This window comes from Chroicocephalus ridibundus, chromosome 2 (assembly GCF_963924245.1).
Source record: "Chroicocephalus ridibundus chromosome 2, bChrRid1.1, whole genome shotgun sequence".
Taxonomy (NCBI): Eukaryota; Metazoa; Chordata; class Aves; order Charadriiformes; family Laridae; genus Chroicocephalus; species Chroicocephalus ridibundus.
The window spans coordinates 147462851-147490669 of record NC_086285.1 but is presented as its reverse complement, the minus strand read 5'-3'; the positions used below and the strand labels follow the sequence as shown (position 1 = coordinate 147490669).

General features: G+C 37.5%; 1 protein-coding gene across 50 annotated transcripts in view; it reads right to left on the bottom strand.

The window, feature by feature from the left end:
* The window catches only part of RIMS2 (regulating synaptic membrane exocytosis 2), a 493643-nt gene that overhangs the window by 262070 nt on the left and 203754 nt on the right, over nt 1–27819 (bottom strand). For all 50 annotated transcript variants that reach the window (XM_063327352.1, XM_063327357.1, XM_063327378.1 and 47 more), the window contains one exon: nt 18451–19376. In XM_063327352.1, the coding sequence (XP_063183422.1) occupies nt 18451–19376 (926 nt within the window). The remainder of the gene's footprint in view (nt 1–18450; nt 19377–27819) is intronic.

Sequence of the window (27819 nt, the reverse complement as noted above, 5' to 3'; positions counted from 1 at the left end):
ACCCCTGCTCCTTCAGGTTGGTGTTACTTGGTGCATCGCAAAAATGACTACAGCCACTCACACTTTCAGGAATGTATGTCCATTCGGCACAAACCCTCCCTGCCATCAGCCTGCAACAAGCTCCCCTCTGCCACCAAAAGCTTAGCGTTCACTCCACAAGAGCTGGTGAGAGGCTTTTTTTCAGTTTCCCACGCTGCCCCACCGGCAAGCTGGCTGGAGGTGCCTAAGAAGCTGAGAGGGGACACAGCTGGGACAGCTGATCCCAACTGACCAACGGAATATCCCATACCACACAATGTCGTGCTCAGCAATAAAAGCTTTGGGGGAAGAAAAAAGTCTGAAAGAACACAAGTTCTTCTGCAGTGCAGAAGAAAAATACTTCATGTCTGTTCTCACTCTTTGACAAGCGCATTCTTCAAGAAATGGATGATGAAATCTCTCTCTTTTATTTTCTTTGATACTTGGCTTTCAGTAATCATAAATTTAACTTTTTTTTTCCTTTTAAATATTATCTGAACATGTTAACTCAAATTATTACAGCTTTTAGATTTGCATGTAGTAAAATATGATATTGAACTTCAACCAGTTACAAATTAAATAATTCTAAGTAAATTTCTCATTTTCAAGTATATAATGAATCTTAAATGAATAATTTATTGAGTCTAATTTTAGAATCCATATTTTCTCCTCGTATAATTTTAGTAATGCCTCCCCTCACTGATTTTAAGTTCACTAAGCATATTTTTCTAATAAGTTAAATCATAGTATCATATAACATATTCTTTTATCACTGGAATGGTAACGATAGACATAACCATTATCCCCTGATTTCCTGGATCCTCATTTTAAATGGCAGAGAAGTACTTGATCTAAATGCAGTCAGTTTTGAAATGTTCCTCTAGTAAAACTTACCATTCTGTTTTCTGTAGAACTTTTCCTATACATTTTTTTTTTAATTTTACTATTTTTCCTTAAATAATATTAATCCATTTACAGGTTTTCTAGCTCACAACATCTAAATGACTATACTGAAAACCTAAAACAAATTAACCAGTTCATACATAGCAAACAACAAAGCATATCCTCAAACAGAAATGTCATTCTTTAATTAAAACACAGTATTATTTTCTCTGCTTGTGTCTTCACATCTTTTAAATTCAAAACTTCTCCTATTAAAAGGTGGAAAAGATATCTAGCTAAATTTCAGGGCAGAGCTGTTAGGAGATCTATTTAGGGATTGAACTAAGAATATTTTATGGTTTTAGTTTGGTTGAGTCCTCATAATTATTAATGAAGATGCATCCAAAGTCAGTAAGACGAAGTTTTGCCATTTGCAGCAACCTCGGGAGCCCAGATTACATGTAGGTATGAATGTTGCTCCCTGCTTCTGTTCCCACGCAGTCTGAGGCAGATAGAGAAACTTATACTTTATGATTAATACCACTGACTTTACCAGGATGATTTAGAATGCACAAAATTAAGCCTCTGTATCTTTCAAGATGAAGGTTTAAAATACATGCAAGGCTAGATGAATGTCTGGAATCTAAATCCTCACCTTAAATGACAACAGAAATCGTATACGGAAATGAACTATTAAGAGACATCATAGATTCTCATCTCTCCTTCACACAAATGCTGGATGCCTTTCAAGAAATGCCCTTTGATCAAACACAAGATGTTCTTCAGTCATACAAGTTATTGAGCTCAATAACAAATTGACAGCATGACACTGAATGGACTGTGATAAATGGCAGGCCGTATTAGATGTTGTAATGGTAATTATTCATTTTAAATTCTGTGAAACTATAAAAATGGTTTAGAAAAAACAGCAGAAATACTACACAAGTACTAAAGCAGAGCTTTTCTGCTCAATAAAGCATTGCCAGTTGACCAGGTTAGCCTCTAGACAGCAATATATTAGTTCTATTGCAATAGTACCTAAAAGCAGCAGTCAAGGATTAGGGCCCTCTTGAGTATGCCTCAGCCTGCAGTATGGAAATGCACCTACTATTTTATGCTTATGTTTTTATCATAAATAGTTCACAAGTACATGATCTGATGGGGCTGTCTAGTTCAGCAAAATCTGCTTTATTTTTACAGGGAATAGAATAGCCAAAGCATTTGGTGGATTATGCTACATAATACCAAATTTAAACCTCTAATAGGCAGGCCAGATCTCCGGCCTTGAAAAAGACCTACTGTGCACTCCTAAGCCATCAAAGCAGTCTTAGCCAGCCATCTGACGAACTGGGCAGTACGAGAAAGTTTTGGGGTAGCACAGAAATGAAAATGCCAGGTACTTGGCATATACTTGTGGAACGAAAATATTTCTGCACCACAGCAAGCTTTACCTAATAAAATATGAATTGGGGAGGCAAAAGCGTTATTTGCCTTTCAAACAAACACTAGAGATCACAAGCTGATTTGATAGAGTATAATCACAGCTGTGCAACTGTTAGTCTGCAGCTGTATCCACCATGAGTCACACTGGCATCCTATTCAGCTGGTCCCCCAAGAACAGTAGAGCTTTAAGGAGCTGCTGTATATATACCTTCAGTTACATATTAAATAAACAAACACGATGAGTAAAGGTCTACAAATGAATACAGATCCAAAGCCTGAAATGGAAGGGAAAATGCAAATCCATCAATTTATGTTCTACAATTGAGTTGAATTCCTTTGCGTCATTCACTATTAGACAATCCATTTCAAAATTATTTACAAACCTTCCTGACAAATATGATTAGAAAAGATTTGCCAACTGTACTAGCTGTTCTCATACGAGGATAAATCTTTAATAACTTCCACTCTTGCAGCAGCACAGTTTTCAAAAGGAAGTTGGAGAAAAAACATCCGTCTAGAAGGATCTAAAGAGCAACCAATACTCAGAAAACTGTATACAGCAGCAAAAAGAACGACGACATATATTAACAAACTAAAAAGATATTGAAATTTGTTTCACAGAATTCAGTACCTGAAGTTCTGCTTTGTGAGCTTACTGATGCCATTGCTGTAATCTGATAGGGACCACGCCATAGTGAACAGGAGAGACAGTTTCTATGGCTTGTTAGTGCCATAGAAATCCATTAATAATGTTGTTTAGTGCATCTGTATCGGAGGCCTTGACTGTAGGAATTTACTCAAGGAACAATATTTTTACAAGTCAAAATAAATTATGATAATGAGGTTACGTAAAGTTCAGAAAGCACTATCTGAACAATATTTAACATGTTATAATTCTCCCCAACCAATATAAGGAGTAGCTCAGTTTAAGCATGGATCTGTGACGATCTGTTCCATAAGGAACAAAATATTAACACATAGCTTTGGCTGAAAAAGGTGCTGTTTGAAAGATATTACACTACTTTCATTTAATACAATAAGAATTCATTATAGAGCTCTCACTCAAATCTCTTTAATTATTTGGTATAACCGTTAAAACCTTTTTCGGAGCATATTTCAACTTGTCAGAAAGGATCTACCATCAACTGCGCAGACAGAGGGAAAAGTGTTTTAACTTCTCTTGAAGTATTATGGGTGAAAGAATCTAATTTTCCACTGCACATATCTTCCTTCCTCAGACTTGGCTTCCCCTTGAGCAAGAGGCATTTGGAATATTGTAACAATTCCTAATATGAAAAGAAAACATATAGCAGGGACTGGAATCAGGTAAAAGAAACACTTGTTCAAGACCACTAAGGAAATGGGAGTCTTCCAAGAGTGTACTTACTGCAGAAACCCTGGACCAACTGTTCAGTTCAGATCTGCATAACTATGGTGACGTTAATGGAGTTAAATATCTATTTAAACAAAAGATTTATTTTGTTCTTGAGAGCAGAACAGTTAGGAGAAACAGAAAGGCGCTAGGCTGAAGGTCTGCTCTAGTTTAAAAAAACGATTTAAGAAAATAGAGCAAGTAGGATAAAAGAGAGAACTAAATAAATAATGGATTTATGTACTTGCAGAGTATCACAATAAGCTAATTTTAACAAAAAAATGTATCACCTCTGTTATGCGATACTCTCTAGATGTCAAATTATAATATTCAAATAATAATAATAATAAAAACCCACACAGGGAATAGAACAACAAAGGCAGATACAGTTGTAAGATCAAGTGCTCAAAAAACTGGGAAACAGCACAGTTATCACTGCCAATCCCAGTCGCGTTACCAGCTCCAGATTCCCACTGGCTAGCGCTAGTCCCCCCCCTTCCCCCTCTCCCAGCTCCCCAGCCCCAGTCTGCCCTTGCCGGAGTCAGCAGCCCCTCTCACTCCCACAGCTTTCTGCCTCACCCGTCTACTCCCAGGGACAACTCCCAGAGCTTCTCCGTCTCCTGTCTCCGCCACAGAATTCTTCTCCCGGTTTAGTAGTTTTCCTAGTGACATCACCTTTAATCCACTTTGTAAATCATTTGGTTTTCCTTTGTGGGGTCGGTATGTCAAGAATGGAGAATATACAGTCTTTCTCTTTTACTCCTGTACTGCCTTGTCCCAGGGCAGTTACAAGGAAAATCCTCTAGTGTCTATGAGTATGCAGCAGAAAACTGGATAATAATTCCTTAGGAAAAGTCCCTATATATTGTGGTTATACACAGGATCTTCAACAAGTTCAGTAGAGACACAGATATTAATGACTGAATATTAATCATAGAATCATTTAGGTTGGAAAAGACCCTTGGGATCATCGAGTCCAACCATCAACCCCACTCTACAAAGTTCTCCCCTACACCAGATCCCCCAACACCACATCTAAACGAGTCTTAAACACATTCGGGGATGGTGACTCCACCACCTCCCTGGGCAGCCTATTCCAGTGTCTGACCACTCTTTCTGTGAAGAATTTTTCCTAATGTCCAGTCTAAATAAATAATAATAATAAATAATTCTCTCCTAAGCCTACGTGAACTGTGATTTTTGTTCAGAGGCTTATAACGCAGCCAGCTCTGTGCTAGTTTTCATGGTGACATGAAATGCACACCCCCAGAATGAAGGTGATGCACTACTTCAAATTAGCGTCTTAAGTGTTTTAACATGGACAAAACATTTTTCTCTGGACTCACCCTTCAAAATGGTTGAATTACTTTTTCTGAATTGTTATGGTTTGTTTTTTGTTTTTTTTTAAATCAGCCTGCAGCACAAATCCAGCAAAGACAACTGCAGCATAAACCACCAAGTCTCACTGACAAATAAACTACAGATAAAACAATCGCGAGGTAGAAAGTGTGAAGTCTTAATGTAAGGCAATGCTATGACCTCTTTTTTTTCCAAACAGTCCAGATGACATGCAACTGTTATCTATAATTAGCAACTAAATTATATAATTACAATGTACTTTCATAGTACTTCTTACAGCACGTTTTACCGTTCTCAATAAAAAGCCAACCTCAGCTTCTCCCAGCTCTGTAAAATGCTGTGATGTGTGTCTGTGCGGAGTCACTGAAGGTCATCGCCTTCACAGGGTGATGGGATTTCACACTCACACTACACAAATGTAAATGGCTCAAAGAGGTAGGGCACTGTGTACAAGCCTCTTTCCAGATATTTAAAAAGAACAAAGCTGCTGACTAAGCACTCTGTGCTCTCATTGAATTTCATAGGCACGCTGAGACTTTAGCACTTCTGAAAAATAAAGCTTTTATCTTCCACGCCGTGGCATCTCCTGTAGTCATCTGACCTACTGTGAAGTGAATGCAAGGAAGGTGTTAATGTTAATGCTAGCAAATCAGAATGGTAATGTTTTACACCTACTTTTCAGTCACTCTGTACAGATAAAAAGGGAGTGGAGCAACACAAAATCGGGCTCAGAGAATGCTGAATGAGAATCATGTCAACATGCCTTCTATTTTTACTGCATTTTTCCTTTTTTGCAGAAAACTATTAGTGAAAAAGGCAACAGCAGTGAGCATATGATACGTTTTTCTGGTACAAAGTTTGCCATAACCATGTATCTTTGTGAACTTAACCTACGACAGTAACACAAAGTATTGCCATTGTCATAGATGCTTTTTCTCATCTTACAAAGGTGCCGTAACAGATTCTGATTTGCTCAAGGTTTCTGCTTAGGGAAGTCATCTTCTTCCAGAAGCTTGGGCTGAAAAGCCACTTATCTCGCCGGGTGTTTGTACACCAGTAGTCAGGCTCTGTAGTAAAGAGGCCACAGGCATGGCAGCTCAACACATTCTCCTCCCGTGAATATTCACCCAGGGTCTCAGCAGTCAGCATTCCCTGCAGCTCCAGCACCATCAGCACTTTAACTACTGCTCTCAAAACCAGCTCTCATCTATCAAGATGAGCTGCAGTCACACTTCGGACTGCAGTGCAGCCCTATCTTTAGATAAAATACGTGGTTTCAATTTCAGGAAAACAGGAATTCCAAGAGGTTCTCACCTCTCGAGCCACTACATGCATCACCTTTTAAAACTTGTGGTTTTGCCTATGATGTTGCCAGTGTTGCTTGAAACTCATACTATTATTTACTGCTTAGCACAAATGTGGTCCATTAGATGGCTGAGTCATCTAACAGCTCATTGTCACTGGACATGGCTGTCTTATTCCTCTTCTCCATGCCACTCCCAGCAGTGTGACTGCTCTTCTGTGACAGATCTGGTAACAGTGCAAAATACCACAGCAATTCCTCAGTTCACTAAGCTGAAAGGAAAGTGTTCATTTATTGTAACAGTTTAGATTTGTACCAGTGTAGTCACCTAGACTGGCTCACTAAAAGTCAGTTAAATATTGGATTTGGTCCAGATCAGCAAGCGTGAGAGAGGATGAGGAATGGGGCGTTCATTCTAGATGGCAATGAGCTGCTGGCTCACCGCAGCTCACGTTACTGAACCACGCTTCAAGATGAAACCTTGTGCTCTCTGCTCAATGCTTAAAGCAAGACACTAGCACTTGGTGTCTTCTTAGCTTTTAATGAGGACTTTAAATTGGTTCAGCCACTCAATTGACCTTAGTTTCCACAATAACCTTATACTTTTACAATGAGATTTCTGGGTTTGATTGGATGTATCTTTTCTTGCAATCTGCAGCTAGCTTTAGTTATACTGAATTTCATCTGTAAAGTTTCAAATACCGACCAGACTTTGCTTTTTTAAAGAATCATAGTGATTGACATGAGGCAACGGATTACATATGTCTAAAACCAAGGAACTTTCAGCCTCATAAATATATTTTCTATATTGAAGAGATAATAGCAGCCTTTTAAATTGTTCTCAGATAATTAGTCTGAAGTTCAAACCTAATTCTGATGGCCTTCAAGAGTCAAAACCTTTCAAGAACAAATTCAATTCCTTCAACTCATCAATATGCTACCTTTAAAATAAAATGCTTTTTGTCACAATTCTCTTTTTTAAAGTGTATTAAAATTGCAGGATGAAAACAGAACAGGAAGATTTTCAAAGGAACTCAGCTTTTAGGAATTCTCAGTACGAACAGATTTTCAGAACTGAGCTTAGAAAACAAATTTAAATCCAAACTATAATATGCAGAAGAAATGTTGAAATTCTTAAAAACTATAAAATTCAATGAAAAATACTGAAGGCAGTCACTTCTTAGATAAGGTATTGTGTAGTATCTAGACACTCCGCATAGTTTGTCACAAGCCACGCCTTTCCTTGTTATTCTAGATGAATATAAAAACGGCCTATAAATATGCATAACAGTAAATAGCCACGGAGATTCGTGATGAAAACTTTTATTTGATTCTTATTTAGATTATGTAACTAATGTCCATATATTTCCATTTTCCAAGTAAACAGATTATATAACTCTGGCCCTAAAAGATACTTATAATCTAAATGTTCAGAAAAGCTGAAAGTATAAACACTGGGACTATTTCTTAAAGAATGTTTCTCCAGAATACCATTGATCTGAGTACATTTCCATAAAAATTGCTATCTTCAGTCTGGTCTAAACTTCAGTGTGTGACACGGGTATTTTTGATGTACGTATTCATTCAGTTCATCTGTCTTTACACATCTCAAAGGAATATCAACATAGAGAATACCGCTGCATGAATACAGGCTATTAAACTCACTTTTCTATTGAAACAGATGAGACGTAAACCAGAACCTGCGTTACCACACACCCTTCTCTCACAATCTGCATCTCCGTGCTCATAAATGCTACCCAAATTTTCCCTTACAAGTTACTTAATCAACAAGGAAAAATGAAGACATCGGATATGTGTGACTTCCCACAGTACATGTGACAATTTAGCAAGTTAATTTTCCATTAAATATTAACTGAAAAAAACTGTTTTAAAAGCCTCTTCAACTCTGAAAGCCTCTAAGTGCTGCTGCGTGATCAATCACATCATTGCCTAAACATCATGGCTTCAAAAAAGAAGGGAGGAATAAAAACCATGTAAGAGAAAAATTACAAAATCAGTAAAAGGAGAAAGCACCACTGAATAATGTCAAGATTTTGATGGGCTCCACAAAGCGGGAAAAGGCTGCTGTGCAAGTAATGGCAATCTTGCCATGAGGAACTCAGTCAAATTTTTATGTGCTCTCTCTCCATTTTTCTCTCTTTCTTTTATCCTGTAATGATTCATTTAACATGTAACAATGCCCAATCATAACCACCTAGTAGTTTGGACCAAAGACTGCAGACTTACTTTGTCCTCAACACATCTGGATGTTCTAAGATGTAAATATTTTAACAGTAGAACATGATACATTTTATAGACTTATTTTCAGAAATAAATTATAAATTATAATTTTCAAGTGCTTTCATATGTCAAAGCCATGTAGAGAACTTTTAAACTAAAAAAAGTAATGATTTATAGCCAAGAAAAAACAACGCTGGGCTAAACATTATTATTTTTTGTTTTCTCTGTGCAATAGTCTTTAGCCTTTGCATGACAAATGGGATTAGTTCAATAGAAGAGGTGAAAATGTTAGCATATACCTTAGCATAAAACTTCACTCTTAGGAGAGATGTAGGCACTTTCTAGCCCAAGACAAAACAAATTTCTCAGTGCAACTTTACAACAGAACCACTCAACACCAATTTGATAGACTGCAATGACCCAGGTCTCTTCAACCAGTTTTATTTAATATTTTCTCAATTATCAGAAAAGTCATTATCATTACATCAATTTTTTTTTCTATCTTGACCCAAGAGTTCGGATTTTAATATCAAAACAGTGGACCATCATGGGAGAAATGTACTAACGATCCTTTGAAATTAAAGACAACAAAAACTTCAAAACACATTTATAGGGGTTTAAATATGTTTTCAAGAAAATATTATGGTTGGAAAAAGTTTGCTAGAATTTTCACAAATAGGGTAAAATTCGGTTCCTAAATCAATAATCAAATTCCTGATTTTCAAAGGCACTCATTATTCAGCAAGTCGATTTTCACTGCCCAGCTCACCTCTCACACTTGCACTGCTGCCTTCGTCACAGGACCAGCTCCAATGTTGTAGAGCAGTCCCTGAACAGCTGTAGTTGAAATTCCACCCAGACCCATTAAAGGACACAGAAATTGGTGCCGCTTTACCTAGATTACTCATGCCAAATATTTCTGGTGCCTAAACTGTGAATTGCAGTGGATGAGGCTTGGATGGGGATAGAACTGTGAAAAGATGGAAAGGATATGCTTTCCTCTGGCGAGCACATGCTTCCAGCTCTCGCCTTTGACAATATTCAATTTCATCTCAAGCAGCTTCTGTGACTAACTGCAGGTCTTGGATGCCACATCTGGGGAAGCTTGGGGCAACAGGGCTAAAGGACAGAGCATCCTGGGAAGCCAGTTTTGAGGTGAATGACATATATACAGCCGTTTCTGCCTATTCCCTCCACTTCTGCTTCTCTGCTTCTTCCCTTCTTACTATCATATCCTTAATGAAATGTACATAAATATAACAGTAGAACAAGAAAGATGCTTAAATTTTTAAAGAAAATGGAAAAAAAAGCATACTGTATTATTGATAGTATACTCACAACTAAATATTTTTTTTAATTAATTAACTAAATTTATTTGACAATGGTCCTTTTAGTTTCTGAGAGTTAATTGGGGAAGTGGGAAAATTACCTGCAAAATCAGTTTAAATATGTCATAGGAAACCACTAACATAATTTAAAATGACACTGAGTCTAATCCAGTCATTAGATCTGTGACAGATAGGTTTGAGTGTTTTGTTTTACTGGAAGTATAACGATTTCATCAAAGTACAAAGAAAATCATGCTCTGTATATTCTGGAGACTTTGCATGTCATTTTATTGCTGTTATTATTTCTGTTTGCTGGGATTCCTCTGTGAAAAGACTACAAATATCACAGCATTTAGCTAAACATTCTGAAAACTTGAGAGAAAAATTCCATTATGGCTTTTTATTTTACCATGGCATTGTAAAGAACTGAAACGCTTTACACAGAATCCAGCAGGTCTTCATTTTGGCTCACCTCTGCCAAATCTTTATGAGTTAATAGCACTTATTTCTGATGCAAGACTTGGACGACAAGTCCCAAGTTTCTAACTTAATTAAACTGAAATTTTGATTAGAAATAAGGGGATCAGGTTGGGTAATATAAGAACTCCGTCCACAGGAAGCCTTGCATTTCATACGATCAACCCCTTTCCAGGCATATTTGGACAGTAATTTCTTTTATTGCTATTTACAGTAAAAGGTCAATGAATGTTTACTGACTTTATTCCACAAATATTTCAGCCACAAAGATGTGAAAGGATAACAGGAAATTATTTTTAAACTTAAAACAAATGTCTTTTGTTATCTATTTAAATTTGAAAAAGATAAAGAAAGTCTCAGAGAAACCTATAATGCTTTTTAATCATACTTTTAAGAATGACCACGCAGATAATTCAATGGCTTACAGCTTCAACTGAAAAATAAAAATAAAAAAATCTTTATCTTCAGAATAGAAATTTTTGACAATTTCCAGGGCAAAATACATCTTCTAGTTCATGTTAAAGATATAAAGTTAAACTGAAGACAAGTTTCAATTATAAAAATTTTCCCCTAAATTAAAAATATTAAAAATCATGTTGTCCTACTAATAATCAATTTAATCTCATCTGGTACCATAAATAACTACAACTAATGCACTAAAATACTTTAAGAATAACTGATAGTTCTTCCATTACATTGTATCAGAAGATAATTAATCTGGTGCCCGCACAACACTTCTGCTATAGCTGTAGTTCCAGCAAAGTCCCAGAGTAAAAGGAAAGATGATTAAAGAATTGCCGTCTTAATGGTTTGTATATATTTGCATATAGAAGATTCAGGCTGTAATTTAGTCAAGTTTTAAATCAATAAAATTATTAGATTTTTTGTTGTAATCGAAGTCCTATGAAATTATTCATGTTCACTTATGAGAAAATAGTCTCTCTTCCCTATTATATGAAAACATTTCTTCTTCCATACTTCAGTAAATCTCTCCCTATCCTCAGATTCTCATAAAGCATAATCATTTACACATTATCTTTTCAGCATGCACCATAATATCTAGGAAGATATTATCATTTATCAGTACCATTTTATCAAGAAGCTTTGAATGTTAATATTTACCATCTTTTTGCCTAATTAGTGTTACCCCACAAAAGTTTCCTGGCTTGATGCAGTGTGTACCTGCCTGAATGTTTCTGCCGGCAGAGTGAAAGGAGTGATATAAGGATGTGAATATGCAGCCAAGAATTGGGAAAAGGCAGGGCTCTTTCTGTAAGGGATATTATTGGCTTATGCTAGGTTTAAGTGACTGCAAATTTAAAATATTATCCAGTAGATTTCTTCTAAATGCTGCAGAAGATCGCATCCCTTCCCTTTATCTTCTAAGGAACATACAAGCATATAAATAAGAGAAGGTTTGGCAAAAAATATAAAAAAGCATTCTATTAGAATATACTATTAGAAATCCCTGCAACTCTTAACATTCTAGTTCTTTTAGCATCTATGCATCTAAGGAAAATATTTTTGCATGAAAACTCTATCATAGCCAATGCTAAGAAGGACACTTCTCATTACTGTAAGAAGTACTTTAAAACAGTAGGGTTTTTTATTGCTCAAACACAAGTAAGGAGAAAAGTGTAATCTTTCTTATCTCTTAATATTTCTTATCTTTGCACTTAAAATAGAGGTGGTTCATACAAGAAAGCTGAGAAAAATAAACAGAAAAATAGAATTCTGAATTTCCAGTCAAACTCTTTATACATTGAAACCACATTTTCCTTACATAAGACGTAGAGGCCGTTATGGAAAAGGAGGATTTCTTTATAAATGCAAAACACATTCTCTCACACTGCAATATTAAATGAAATAATAATAATAAGAAATTTTGTAACTCCCTCAAATCTGGCTTTTAATAAAACATGTCAAACAGTTCAGTGCTTTAAATAATCAATTACTCTCCTTACGACTATTCAAAATTTCATACTTTGAATTCTAAGACATCTCCATACTGAAACTGTGTGGAATATCAAAGCCTCTGCATTCAAGACAAGTGCTGCATCTCAGTCCTGAAATTTTGCCTTCTAGTATAATTTGTTCCAACGAAGTTAGACTTTCAGGAACTCGCTAACCTGAATGAAGCAAATTTTAGAAACAACGACCTCATTCTGATCTAATTTAGCTCAGTGTAACTTTGAAGCCAAAGTTGTGGAAGATGTATGAAACTGGCACAAGTGGGATTAAAATCAGGTCCCTTATCTCTCAGAATTTGAAAGTGAGAGCACTGTGAGGGTATCCCACTTGCTTGGCATCTCTGCTCATGTAAGACATGCACTGGTTTTGCACTGGCACTCAGAAAGTGTGCTTTCTGCTCCTCCCACCATGAGCTACCATACATTTTTAACTTGTGACAAGAGTGTATTGTTTCCAAACAGACTTCATTCTCTGTCAAGAACTAAAGTGTATCTCTACCAGATTGGTTTCAGTACTGAAACCAAACAAGTAGGTCCTGCAAGCTGTTCCAGATGTGAGGACCTTTTTAACTTCTGTAATGAAAAAATGCAGTTATTCCTATGTTAGTAAATGACCATAATACAGCCAAGGCAAGGTTATATATCCATGTTTTCAGGGTACTTAGTGACAAAGAACTGCATGTTAACCCCTTGTCCTGCATACATACATTTCTGCTCACACAGCCTGGACTCTGCAGCTTCCAATCAACAACAGGGGGACAGTCAAGTATATAAGACTACTGGGGCCTGTCTATCCGTATATTATGCATACAAGTTTCTATGATAATAAAAATGGGCATCCACCTAGTTATCATGTTTTAATAAAAGAACAGTAAAAGCAAACGCTGAACTTAAGAACTGCGCCTCTGACAAAGCACAGACACATTTGCCTTTCCCACCACAGATTCCACCCACGTGGAATGTCAGTCACCGTCTGTGCAAGCAGATATCTCTCACAGGGTGCTCTGGAAGGTGGCTGGAGTGTGGTATGTGTGTATGCCTGAACTGTTTACCACCATTGGAAAATCTACTATGTCCCACTTAGAGCAAATTAGAGCAGTATTTAGAGCTATCACATGCCTAGATTTCCTTGAATGAATTCTCTTCCACCTAGAGACTGTCTCTTGCTGGAACCCTGTAGTTTGAGATTTGTAAAGAATTGTAGGACATTCAGGACCCCCAAATGCTTGGGGCAGGAACAGAAGGAACCCCAGCTCCAGTGCAGGTCACCTCTCCATTGCCTATGTTCTGACTGGCGGTACGACAGCCCCAGGGACCGCTGGCTTTCCTGAGCACGGCTGTGGCAAGTCTCCTCAGACTGGCACTCTGGGGATCTGCAGGTGTGACACTATTGCCACAAGGAATATACGGCAGTGCCACTGTTCGATTTTCTAACTCTACCTGGAAAGCTTGTAGACACACAGAACAAGCCAGTAGCATTCTGCTTCACATCTGCTTCATGCTGGCTAACAAATTACGGGGGCCCTTTCAGACCTGCCCTAAGGCCTGTTCCTTACAATTGCACTGACAAACATCTAACTGAAAATGCAAATAAAAAATACTTTAATATTCCCTCACAATAGAAGACACTTAAATTGGAACAAGCAATGGAGACAGCTTGGCCTGACTTGCACAGAATCCTGCTGGGGAGATACAACCTTGGGCTGTCCGCTGCCCTGATCTCCAGGACTGGCAACAAGCGCTGCAAATGGAGACACTGTCTTTGCAGTTTCAGAAGTGTGGTATTCACAGCAAGAGTAAAGAAAGGTCCCTTAGATAACTTGGAAAAAATCTTGGGAGCTTCAGAAAATTTTGAGTAGCACAATAAGAACTGTTCATCCTATGCACAGAAAAAGGCAGAGGCCATCTGGTAAATTAGTATTCAGTTATCTCACTAAAGACAGTTTTAACACGTATGAAGATCTGCACAAAATTCAATCTGCAAAATATGTCTAATTCTGGCTCAACCTAAGTTTCAAGTAAACACATGTATAATCTCAGTTATGTCCATTTAACACTGTTGTCATGCATCGTTTCCTGACCTTTTAAAGAATGAACTGGTGTGTCACACCACTGGCTCCTCGCCATTGTCCTGCGCTTCAGGTCAGTGCTGCCAGGCCCGCGCTCCCTGCTCAGGAGTCCCAGTCCCTCTCTGCCAAAGCTCCCAAGCCCATCTCAGCCCTCCTGTCTTTCTCTCTGAATGCTCTTTTCCCAGCCACTCACCGTCTTTCCCAAACTGCTGCTTCTGCTTCTCAGCCAATGTCAGAATCCTCTAATCTACCGCTCAGCCACCTCCAGTCCTCACCTTCCCAGTTACCTATATCAGATCTGTTTCCCTTACTTTATCTGTTCTTCCCAAACTACGGATAGTGACCTACCAGCTTTGCTCTCTCATCTTCTTCTCCAGCCTCAGTTTCCATCTCAATCCACTGGTTTCCAGCCACCCACTGACATTTTGTTTTGCAGTTCCTAAACTTCCTCCCCTTGTCTGCTCATCCTCCTCAAGCCTCCTGTTTCCCATTCCAATATGCCAGTCCTCAGCCTAGTTTATGACCCGGATTTCCCAGTCCAAATATAGTTGCATTACAAAAACTATACAGTATCTTAAGAATCTAGCTCTTCTCTTTTGCAGTTGAATCTCCATCTACAATGCTTCTTCACCACGCCTGCGTTTCACACAGGTGTCTACTGGGTGCCTGAGTGGCGTCTGGGTGTTCATCAGCTTTCTCTGCTCACAGTTTCCCTTGTTCCCCATAGAGAGGAGGCGGGAGCATTCCAAGGCAATGGCTTCTCTGGCCATTACCAGAGAATGGTAGAAAATGGCAGAAAAATGACTTTGCCTTGTCCCTGAAAACAATCAGATTACATTTTTAAAAATCAAGGAAAAAAATTACCTGAAAGCAGACTAAATAACATCAGAACCAAATACTTTAAGTCACAGGCATTCAGTAATAATGGATGCTCTTCCCAGAGCTCTTAATCCAGCAGCTGGTCCATGTCTCTGTTGGACTTGAATGGAATGGCTATCTTCATTTTATATGCATATATATATTCCAACCATATATATGTATCAATCCTTTTCATTTTGGAGATAAGCTTAAAAAGGCAAATTTTCAGCCCTTTTAAGAGCATATGACTATAATTTTTCCTACATTTTCAGATAATTCACAATTTTCAGACTAGTTTCTTAAAACCAATGCCAGGGGCTTGTAAAATCTCCGATGTAATTCAGAGAACAGCTGCTCCTGCAGCTCAGTCCCAGGCTGCTCCTTGCAGCTGAGCAGTTGTTAATAGTTATTTGCAGAACCTGTGAAAAGACATGGGTATCTACAGAGAAAGAGATGGAGAAAAAATTATTCTCCTCTTTTGGAGAACTCATTACTACTGCATCCAAATTCTCACTCTAACATTGCCACCCTTCGTCCCTCCAAGGTCAAATGTTTTATATTTAGCATTGTATCTTTGGCCAAACAGAGTTTGTACGTGGCTTAAAAGGACAGCTGAGAAATCATCAGGTCTAGGGAGTTTCTGAAGGGCAGAAAGCAAGTAATTTGAGGGAAGAAGAAACCCATTTTTATAGCAGGTTTTTAAAATAATTAACCATACTTTATCAATTAGTTGTATTGACAACTAATTTGTTGTATTTTATAAACTAATCAATCTAGTTCAAGGTGTCCCTGCCCATGGCAGGGGGGTTGGAACTAGTTGGTCCCTTCCAACTCTAACCATTCTATGTTTCTATGAATTAAGGAAATCATCTATTGCAATACAAGGAAGACTGTTAGGGATTTATGTGCTGGGTTCCTTTTGGTGGTATTAATGAAGAAATCACTTGCTTATAGGGACTCTGAGTGCAGGTTGCTTTACATGCTAAGAGAGATTCATGAAAACAGAATGAGGTAGGATTTTGTGGGTCTACCTACAGCAGCTGTGAAGGCTAGATCCAGATAGTGAGACCCTCTGTTCCTCTTCATCCTAGCAGATCTCTTCTCTCCTCCCGCATGCCTAGCAGAAGCCAAATCTTCCCAAATCTACTCAAACACTTCTCTGGAGCTTCCACTTCAGGGGTTTAAGAGTGGGGGAGAAGTATGAAAGGGGTTGTTCGATAACGTGCAGAGGCTGGCACCAGCTGGCTCTGGCTCCAGGTCCAGGTGTTACTGCTGGGATGGCTGCCTGTTCCATGCACGGTCACTGCCTCCCAGTCCATCAGCACGGGCAGAAACAGGACCCTCCAACTCAGGCTGGAAGCAGGCACACTCAGCAGCAGTCAGACCTCTTCCCCAGTTCAAGCATTTGCACTATTCCTCTATGAAAAACCAAGGCTGTTTTCCACACTGATTCCAGCCACAGCCGGCCACTGGGCCGTGCTGACGCAGCTACACTCTATATGTCATGAAACCTGCTTACAGTAATTCAGTCAAGCTTAACAAAGCATAAAGCAGCCTTTTTTCCCCTGTAAAATTTTGTGAGCTTTTTTCATTCGTTTATGAAATACATGCTCAATTTACCTTCATTCACTACCGCAGAAATCAGCACAGACAAGAAATTATCGTTATTAACTATTGTTATCAATAATGTTTTCTTTGACAATTAAAATACCAAATTATTTAAGTGAAAGCTGTAATTTATATCAGATTATTATGATGATAGAGAATCTAACATTGTTTGTATAGTATGATTTAAATGTTTTGTATGTTATGTGTACAAAAATTATATTGTTTGCATATTATTCTGTATACCATGTTTCCTATGATGAATTTCATTAAATAAACACTGTGTTACTATTTCCCATATATTGATTGGGTCTATTTTGCTCAAGGTTGCTACTAAGAACAAAATCATGAACACCACGTTGATAGGAGTTTTCCTACTCATCAGGAAGACTAAGGGGATCAAGGTTTCATCACAGTTGTTTCACGTAAGTACATGTCTACTTCGACCTGGGTGAAATTTCCTTCCAATTCTACGCTGTCTTGCTCCTTATTTATCAGACCATGGTTGCTCCTATCGACATATGAAAACTCAAGAGTTATTTCACTAACTCTAATTAATTACTTGCTTCAGAACCAATTTGATAGCAATATTAATAACAAATAGTAGCAAATTTTCTAATCCCAATCCATAACAACAGATGACCATTCATAAGAATTAGTAAAGGTGCACTAGCATAAGAATAATAACTGGAAAAAGTTATAACTATTGTACTTCAGACCAACAACATACACAAAGGTAAGCGAGCTAATATTATTAATTTGATTCAGTTTAAACTGGTGGTCCCCAATGCTTTCATATTTAAGTCATACATTACCTTTTAATAGGTTGGGAATCATTTCAATTAATCTTAGCTTTTCTTTCTGGCAATGGAGTAACTCAACACCATGAATCCTAAAAAGCACTAAAACCAAAAAGCGCCATAGCCCCACAGCAAAAAGAAACCTCCATTGGTATAAACTACATCAGTATTTTAAATTTGCTTTAAAACTTGAATGGGTTAAACTTATACACACAACTATTTTGCAGATCAGATGCTCTTTAACCTGCAGCAGCCAGTATGAAACTGGGATAAGCTCTGTATCATGTGCTCTAGTTAATGCAACAGAAATGCGGTCATGCGCCCACACTTGATCCAGATCAAAGATGCACTCATTGTGATCCAGGAGTACACAAATCTGGTATTAATGGACATGAAGCCAGGGCCTCATATGACAGCCCAGCTTCAGATACTTTGCAGATTTAATTAACAGTTTTTTCAATAGGCATATTTTTCCTTTAACACATCCAAATACTTCTAGTAGCTGTGATGTTGTTTTCCATGTAAATCATTAAATTTATATTTAAGTAAATGAAACACAAAATCAGAAAAAAAACAACAATTCCCATCATAACAAACTTGAGTCACCTGTGAAGGGCTGTAGAAATGTCATTGCAAGCAATTCTAATAGGTAAAATAAACATACACTGGAATGGAAACTAAACCACACCTACATAATGAAACAGTCAAAAAATTAGAAATCTTACCTTTTTCACTAACACTTTCACTTTCAATCTCTACATCATCACAACTTGTGTACTCTGGAGTGGACGCCAATTCTTCTTCTGAACTACTTAGTGAAACCTGGCGCATTTTACCTCCTTTTTTAGTTTTATGGGGCTTTGGTGGTGGAGGTCTGACAGATTCAGACTGGTCTGAACTGAGTGAATCATTCCGTAACATGGTCTCCATCTTTTCACGTTTTGTTTTCCGTACAGCAGAGTTGGGATCCAAATGGTGTTGTTTCCGTAATGAATCAGAGCGCCTCATGTCTGGTCTTTCCAGAGGAATCGGACTCCTCCTAGGTGTAGGAGGACTATGATTTGTGGTCCTCTGACGATTGGGACTTGGTCCCTGAGCCTCTCGAGTTCTTTCCATAGAGTATGAACGTTGATTTTCCATGGCAGCCCTGCGCTCAGACACTGATCTTTGTCTTGACGGTCGTTCCATCCTCAGCATAGACATCCGAGAATCTTCCAACTCGGTATTTGCCAATGAGACATCACTATGTCTCCGTTCATGACGTGCTCGGGACACTTCAGCGTGGATACGCATTTGTTCCTCATACGGTTGTGGCTTGACAGGATAACGAGCCAAATTAGGATCACTTCGGTATCGTGCCTGGTATTCCTCTTCCCTCCGCTGCCTTTCATATTCTTCCCTGTTTTGTGCATCTTCCTCTTCTACCGGATACTCCTTGGAACGCCTGCGACTCCTTCTGTTGGAATCTCTATAATCACCCAGTTCAGGTTCTTCATATAACTGAGGCCCGCGCTGTGACCGCCTATCTGAATAATCTGATGGTGACCTGGGCATCGCACTGTCTGATGTAGCATACTGTGAATATTCGTCTCTCTCGTCCCTTTGGTCGTATCTTCTGTTCTGTTCTCTTGATATTGATGGGCTTCTTTTCCTAAATAATCATGACAAGGAATAAGAAAGAAAATTCTGTCAATATTTCTTGTAGCACAAATATACAGCTAATGGTAATTAAATGACAGAATGATCAGCTGATGGAAAAAAAAAAGTTCATTGCATTTCTTTGTGAATGCGCTTGCACGTTTTCCGTACTAAATTAAAGAAAGAACGTTGTGCTACAAATCTGCTTATGGTGCACAGTTGAAATCCAAACAGCTTTAAAGGAAAAATGCTAATACAACATTATAAAATACAGTGTACAAATACCTATGCTACTTTGTAGTCATAACTGCTTTACAAGTACCAAAATTTTATAATCCTTTGTAATCATTTTACAGCAATATAACTTGACCATATACTTCTATTTCATAGAGTTTTGTAATCACCATAGGAATTAAGGCTAGATGAATCATTCAGTTAGTTTGATCTTTTATCAGCCTTTATTGCTTAAATACGTACGTTTCAGTTCCCACAAAACTAATATGAGCCAAGGGCAGAAAACAGGACAGACAAAGATCTGATGGCAGCAGTTGTCTAAATCAGATGAACTCAGAAAACAAAACATTTTTTGTGTTGCATAAGAAGGGAAAGAGCTTCAAAGTCCTGCCTGTCCATCTTGACAAAAAAAAATCCTTCCCATCCTTATAGGGATGGCAAGACACACCAGCCAGATACAGAACCACATGAAGCATTGACTGTTTGTCATAAACAATATCTAGCCATAGACAACTTCTGAGGCTTCAAAGGAAGGTGAAAAAGAAATTATCAACAGGGATTCCTTCCTGACACTGATAAATGATTGACTGAAACATGTGATTTTATTATATGCAATATTTTAATAGAGGATGTGTCTAGAATATAGGATGAATGTTACATGTTCTGTTTGTTTGATACAATATTGTTTGCTACTTGATTAGAAGGGATCAATTAAATAGGGAGTAGTGATTCATAGGGAAAAAACAAACTGGAGCTTCAGATCCTGCCTTTTTCAATCCTAACAGGGTAACAAGCATTTAAAACGCTACTTCCAGACACGTCCAGATTCGTACTTAGTTTTTCAGCCTAGATGGATCTGAAGGAGTTACCTGCAGGAAACTGGAGCAAAGGTCCAAGATGTGGATAAAAGAAACTGAGAGGTGGGCCTTCTCTGGCATAAGATAGATCAGCTCAAGCTTTCAGTAATGAAAATATGTATGTGAGCCTATTTTTGTGTTATCAACCCTTTCCTCTTATATGTAGTTCTGTCTTTATAATTAATATCCCTTTGAAAATGTTTTCTACCCTTACAAATGGCCACTGATCCTGAAGGGCAGCCTTGCAGGCAGCAACAAGGAGAACCTGCCTGGTGTCGGGAAGGACAGGAAAAAGGAGAGCAAAGACAGCCGTGTTGTTGCTACAGTTGTCCTGGAAGGAATAAGGAAAGGAAAGGCTTCAACGTAGTGGAGAAGGAAAAGCAGGCTCTCCTTGGTACCCAGGAAAGTAGAAAGGGCTCTGCCTAGCTAGTAGGAAAGAAAATGCTCTTCTGACAGCCAGAAAGGAAATGCAGTCCCTGCTCAGCATGGGGAAACCACAACTGTCTGAGCAGACTGTGGGCAGAGGGGTGACCGGCAAATTGTCATCCCGTCTTAGGTACCATACAGGGTCATTAAACTGTGCTTGACAGATTTGGACCCAGTCTTGCCTTGTAAATATTAAAGTACTTTAGCCTTACAATGGCATCGGCGAATAAGGAACCTAATTCAATCTTGCAAAAATACAACTCTTCCTGTGAAGCATGACAAGTAATATAAGCATCACTTGGATGCCTGTTTGCTTATGGTGAAGTTAAGATGTCCTATCTGTCTTATTAAAGTGTCATGTTGGTACCAGCACAAATCATAACCTCTGTAAGTTTAACAAAACTCTATGGATTCTGCTACTGGGGACTCAAGTTGAATCACTCTAATGTGACATGAACAGAGTTTCCTAAGTCTAAAACCAGAACAGCCAATGGGAACAGACAATTAGGACAACAGAACTACAAGAACCCAGAGTGTTTGCAAAGACGTAAAAGTTTTTGATAGGACAAGAGGTTAGATGTGGAAGCTTTCTTTAAGGAAGATACATATTTTTCATTTAAATACTTCAGATGACGAAAAATATACCACATCCCAAAATAAGTTGTTCCAATATCAAATTACCTACATCACTGAAAATTTCTTCCATGCCTATAATAAAAATGTGCCTAATTTCCCCAATATAGGCAAAATCTTTTATCTCTATGCAGATCCAACTGGAATAAATGGCACTCAATAGATAGGGCGTTCATCTGTAGGGATCTTCATTGCAAGACTGAGACAAATATGTGCTCACACGGAATGTACAGATACTCTACTGTTAATACTCCCACTACGTATACTCAATCTATAAAAGGGGTCTTATAAGAAGTTCACGGGGGCTTATAAGAAGTCTTAAAGGGGCCTTATAGGAAAGATGGGGACAGACTTTTTAGTAGGGCCTGTTGTGATAGGACAAGGGGCAATGGTTTTAAACTAAAAGGGGGTAGATTCAGAATACTTATTACAATGAGGGTGGTGAAACACCAGAACAGGTTGCCCAGAAAGGTGGTAGATGCCCCATCCCTGGAAACATTCAAGGCCAGGTTGGACGGGGCTCTGAGCAACTTGATCTAGTTGAAGATGTCCCTGCAGGGGGTTGGACTAGATGACCTTTAAAGGTCTCTTCCAACCCAACACATTCTATGATTCTACGAATTTATGATTCTATAATTCTATATTACATATGGATCAAGTTGTAGTCATAGCCACAGATTTTTGCATAGATTTGATCCTCCAATACATCAAAAAACTCCAGTGTGTATGGTTTATAGGATCAACTCCATCATGAACTGTGTAACACGCAAACCCATAAAGAATCTAGTTTGACAAATTTCACATGTGCCTTGGAGCAGAGTATACACATTCTTCAGGATTAAACATCTGCATACAGGTATCTATAGTAATATAAACAGAATACTAAGAATTGTTTTAGCTACATATAGGTGATTATATATATACACACACACGCAAACATGTGTGTGTGTATATATATGACTCCATTTCACAGTGTCCTCATTTGGATGCAAAGAATAGCGGACAAATCTATTCTGGAAACATTGCTGCTACAAAGTCAGGGGGGAGAGGCTGAGGGGATAAAAAAGAAGGAATCTCTTTATGAGTAAAAACACTTATTGTAGACTTTTTGCTGAAGGAAATATACCACTACCATGAAAACACATCATCTGAGGAACTGGCAGATTTACTAAAAAATCCACCCTTTTTTCTAGTATGATCTATGTTAATGAGAGGAGGATGTGCCAATTTAGCATTATATTTTTATACCTCTTACACAAACACTTTCTAACCTTGTCTGTTACATTTACCACAAGGAATCATTGCCTTTCCTCCATTCCTACATATATATAGGAACATCATCCATGGCTGACAGTAATGTAAAGATCAGCTTGGCCCTCAGTCTATTCCAACTTTTCATGAAGGGAAAAGCTTTACACAAGTGTCCTGCGTGTGGCAAGTAGCAGGCCACATGGAAGAATAAGGACCTTCCTGAAAATGCTACCCTTTTCTTCAGAGAAAGCAAGCTGATAGATAAAAGTAACTAATTTAATTCCAGGCCTATGTTGACTGGCACTATCAAACTCCCTTTCTAATTAATTTTATCCGTGCTGAAGGGATCTAACTTCACTACCAGGATCAAATGCCAGAAGTTGTAATCCTATCCATCAGAAATAAATTAACTGTACCTGTACACCTGATCAGCCAGAAACTGGGGGCAGGAGAGGGCTCATCCTGCCCAGCAGTCACCATGCCACTTAGTATTCAAGCCTGTCATTCTCTTTACTAGTCAGTACTACACAATTAGCTCCCCCTTTAGCATTAGTCCTTTTTTTCATTTTAAAAATACCTGCTACAATCACAGCTGTGCAATGTATGCTATACATTTTAAACCAGTGTTATTAAATCACAGTAGGAGAAATAGTAGTCATGAAAATTTATGGCCAGTCACTACTATTAAAAATCTGCTGTTATTTTTAGATCACAAGCTAATTCTCACTCACCTTCATGAGCCTTCGTCTAATCCATTTCTCACCATTAACTACCTTAAAGCTACCTTAATAAAAGCCTTTCCCCATGTACCTCCAGCTAGATACACCACGGGAAATGACTGCTCCTGCCTTTCCAGACTTTCCTGGAGCATTAAAAGTTAAGGGAACCTTAAATGTGTGTCAACAGCTGCGATACGCACCCTCTTCTGAAAAGGTTACCACACCACTGAAAAGTGCTCCAGGCCATTGTGATTACTGCTTCTTTGAAACAATAATAAAATAAAATCTCTATTATGGTTAGAAAACTCTAGAACCTGCACAAATTTCTTCATCAAGTACATTCTATAAATATTATTTTTTCAGATATAGAAAATGAAACTTATCTTCTACTAATTATCACTATCTTTTTTTTTATTGTCATTTATCAATACATGACATTTGGTCTTTTAACACACGTCTTAACCTTACGCTGATGGAAACCTTATTTGCAGTGCACTACAGATATCACTCATACGATGAAAAAGCAAATAGCTTGACTGTAACCTGACCTCCTGCTCATAGAGTTTAATTATTCGCCTCCCCCACACTACGATAGGAAGTACTTAAAATATGGCATAGAACAACATAAGACAGCTATTCTGCTTTGATGGGTCTGATTTTAGTAATGGAACTAAATAGCTTGGAAGTCTTCAACTTATTTTAATTTTAACTTTAACTTGTAGTCTTCCTTGAAGAGAAAACACTCTTCTGCTTTGATTTAGATTTTTAAAAAATTAATCCAAGTGTACTGAGGAAAAGGAAATTTTAAAAGGTAAGTTGCCATTACATTTCAGAAGCCACGGATATTCAAAAACATTGTAATATGTAAAGTATTTATATCACGGTCAAAACTAGATCTCAGATCTTCCTGGCTGCTTATCTTGTTCTCAGACCAATAGAAGACACATTTGAACTGGAGGAAACTTTCAAGAAAATATCATTGTAAAGATCTGTTCAAACATATGGATACCTGAATTCATCTGTATTTACTTGGAAATTTTTATAAATAAGTTTTGGGTCAATTAAGAAATAGTAAGGCTCAGTGGGCCTGAGCCATCATCAGCTACTTGAAAACTGAATATTGGTCACCTACTTGTAAATCTAAATTATAATTTGCTAGACAATAATATATTGGCCTCGTTTTCCTATAAACTAGCAAGGAATAAAATTGACTGGAAAATTAAAACCAAAAATATTTCTCCTGCACATATTTTAATTCTGCGTAACTGTTTTCGAAATGGGATCCTTTCAGTACATGAAAGATTAATTCAGAGTAGGTAAAAATTCACATTTCCCACTGGAACTCTGTCATGAAAGCCATGCAAGAGAGGGGGCTTCTTGTTAGAGACCTCAGCATATGCACTGAGCACAGCCTTGTGTCTCCTTTACTATATGGCTCCTGTCACGAAAACGGCGTTTGTTGGTTCCACAGTGATCATATGAGAGTATTCTCTTGTTCTAAACTTTTATACTACTATGTGCTGCATTCAACAGGTAGTCAGGCGCTTGTCTTAAAACAACAGTGACAGGGAGCAGATAAAACATGATCATGACACCTTGCAAAAAAGTTCCTAGACTGCAAGAAGGTGAGCTGAACACACTCTGCACCTCGCAACCAAAACTCCCATGAGTGCAATTAACCCAGAAAACTTGCCGTGCAAAATTAAGATCTGGCTGCCTTTCTCAGGGAGGGTCCTACTCTCTCACTGCTGGGTACTCTTACGAAAGCATTTCCACACACTTCCTTTGCCATACTGAAGAATCCGCAAAATGTTTACCTATTTTTGGCAGTATTTTTAAGAGACTGTCTGGTATTGATTTAACTCCTTTTCTCATTCTCCACATATAACTTTTGCTTTTGCTGAGTCACATTGTGCACAAGAAATCACTTTGCACACTGTCCAAAGCAGCTATGGCTTGCGTTTATTGAAAAAATAGCTTTTTCTGACTTATAAGCGGTTCCAATTTCTACCAAAATCTCCTTTTGCAGTTCTTCTACGCTGTCTAGTTTTATACTAGATTCATCTTACAATCTGTCTGTTCCCCTCTCCTTGGTTTCTCCTCCTCCTCCCACCCCCACAAAAAAAGAAAGACGGTAAGCAACCAATGCACGATTTGCAAACTAATTCATTTAAACAGCCTACTCTGATAAAAATAAAAGGTATTTATCATATTTCTTGAACAATATAGTTTTAAACAAGCTGCCCCGAAGTACATTTAACACTCAGATATCTAAACAATTCTCTAAGTAAAGTTCATCTGAGACATTCTTTCATTTCTCATTTCAGCCATGTCTTACAAATTTTATTTTATAGCAACCATGTTTTGAACCATTAAAAAACCTTCCAGCTAAATATCTCCAAACAATAATGAATTAAGTTTACAATGATGATTATAAAATTTACTGAAGCATGACAGTGATACTACAGATGTTGATCTCTATTAGATTTTATCTGAAAATATAAATTCACTGACTGCAGGCTGGTATCAACAGAATGAAAGGAAATCTGTAGTAACAAAACATTAACATAATTAAATTCACCACTGATAACAACTTTGCTTTGAACTTGACGTGGCTGCACAGACATATAAAGCAATACAATTACTTCAGAATCACATATTTTCTATACAAGCAAGTCAGCAAAAATTCAGCATCACAGCTTTCAGGGGCTAATTTCAATTTGAGTGGGGAAAAAAGTTATAACATGGAAAAAACAAGGAGCTACTGAACAAAACTCATGATTTTAAGTATCCTTTACTGATCTACAAATATTTAGGTAATAAATTAATTTCACATTTTTTAATTACATCAAGAACATCACAGATAGGAAAATGGGACTACTAGTAGAAAAAGCTTTATCCTCCTTTATTTTGATTGAGTTTTCAGTAGCCCTTATATAATATAATTTGATTTTAGAGAACTGCAAAGAAAGAAATAAAATAACCATATTATAATCTTACTGTTCATTGACGAAAACTTACTTTTTACAAATAGGTTAAACATCTTGAGATTTTTCTTTATTTCTACTTTTGAATATTTTAAAAAAGAATATTTTGCTAATTATCTCCACTTTCTAAGCAAGAAATATCTCACCTACTTTTCCAGTAAAATCTCTGGTTAAAAAACGTAATCATAAAAACAATGCTAAATGGATTAAATTGCTTTCGGGAATAATTGGTCAGAATGTGTATTCTAGTTATCTGTCTCAGTACTGACCCCACAGAAATCATTTGCAGAAGGCGAGAATCAATTAACAGCTGCCATACAACAGGACTCAAATGAGTTTAAAACCCGGGGTGTTAAAAGAATACTAGGTCACGGAAACATTAAAACATGAGTTAATACAAGACTGCACTGTTACTAAAAAGGACTTCAAATAATAATATAAAATACAAGAAAATTCCAAAATTCCACATATACTATTTTTATGAAATGAAAGCCAACTTTTTCATAAATATCTTTGTCACAGAAAATATAGTACAATTTAAAATACTAATTTAAAGAGAAGTACAAAACTTCGTTAAGATACTATTCTCATATATCTGAAGCACAACAAAAAGGTTTTCAGTACTTCCATTGATCTTTTTTTGCTAAAAGTAAAAAATACCTTCCTAATCATCCCCAAAAGGAACAAAAAATGCTGAGCATTACACATTGTTTTTACACAACACATTCAGCATCTTTCTTCCCTGCTTTACCTTTTGATGAGCCACTGCACATCTGGGAAGTAGGAAGCCTCGGGTTCATGAGAATACATCAATTTCTGTTCTGGCTAGGTCTTTCATTTAATCCTCTAGGTTCAGTGAAATCATATGAACAGTCTCTTAATTTTGAGACACAATTTTCTAGATATATTTTACAATCCTTTCCCTTCCCCCAAAACGCAATTACAAAATGTAAGGCATCTAGGAAAAAAAAAAAAAAAAGGAAGTCTAGTGTATGAAACAACAGCAATTCAAGTCAAAGAGCTGACCCAATGGGAAGCTATTGAGAGCATGAGAGGAGTGTTATAGTTTAATGCTGTTACCATGTGCTGTATATAGCTGGAGGTCAAGTAAGAATTTACCCTATAAGGAGGATTATGGTACTTAGCTGATTAGTGCCTTGCTACAGAACTATTGCCTACAAATGTACATGCTGGTCAAGGCATTTAATTTAAACTATTTTTAAAATTGTGCCATTCCAGTATTTCATGTTTTGTGTTACTGGGTCCAGCATCTTTTTTGTGTTCTAGGTCTCAAATGAAATTATGTAATATCTATCATTTTTAGTTTGTAACAAGTGAAATTTTGACAT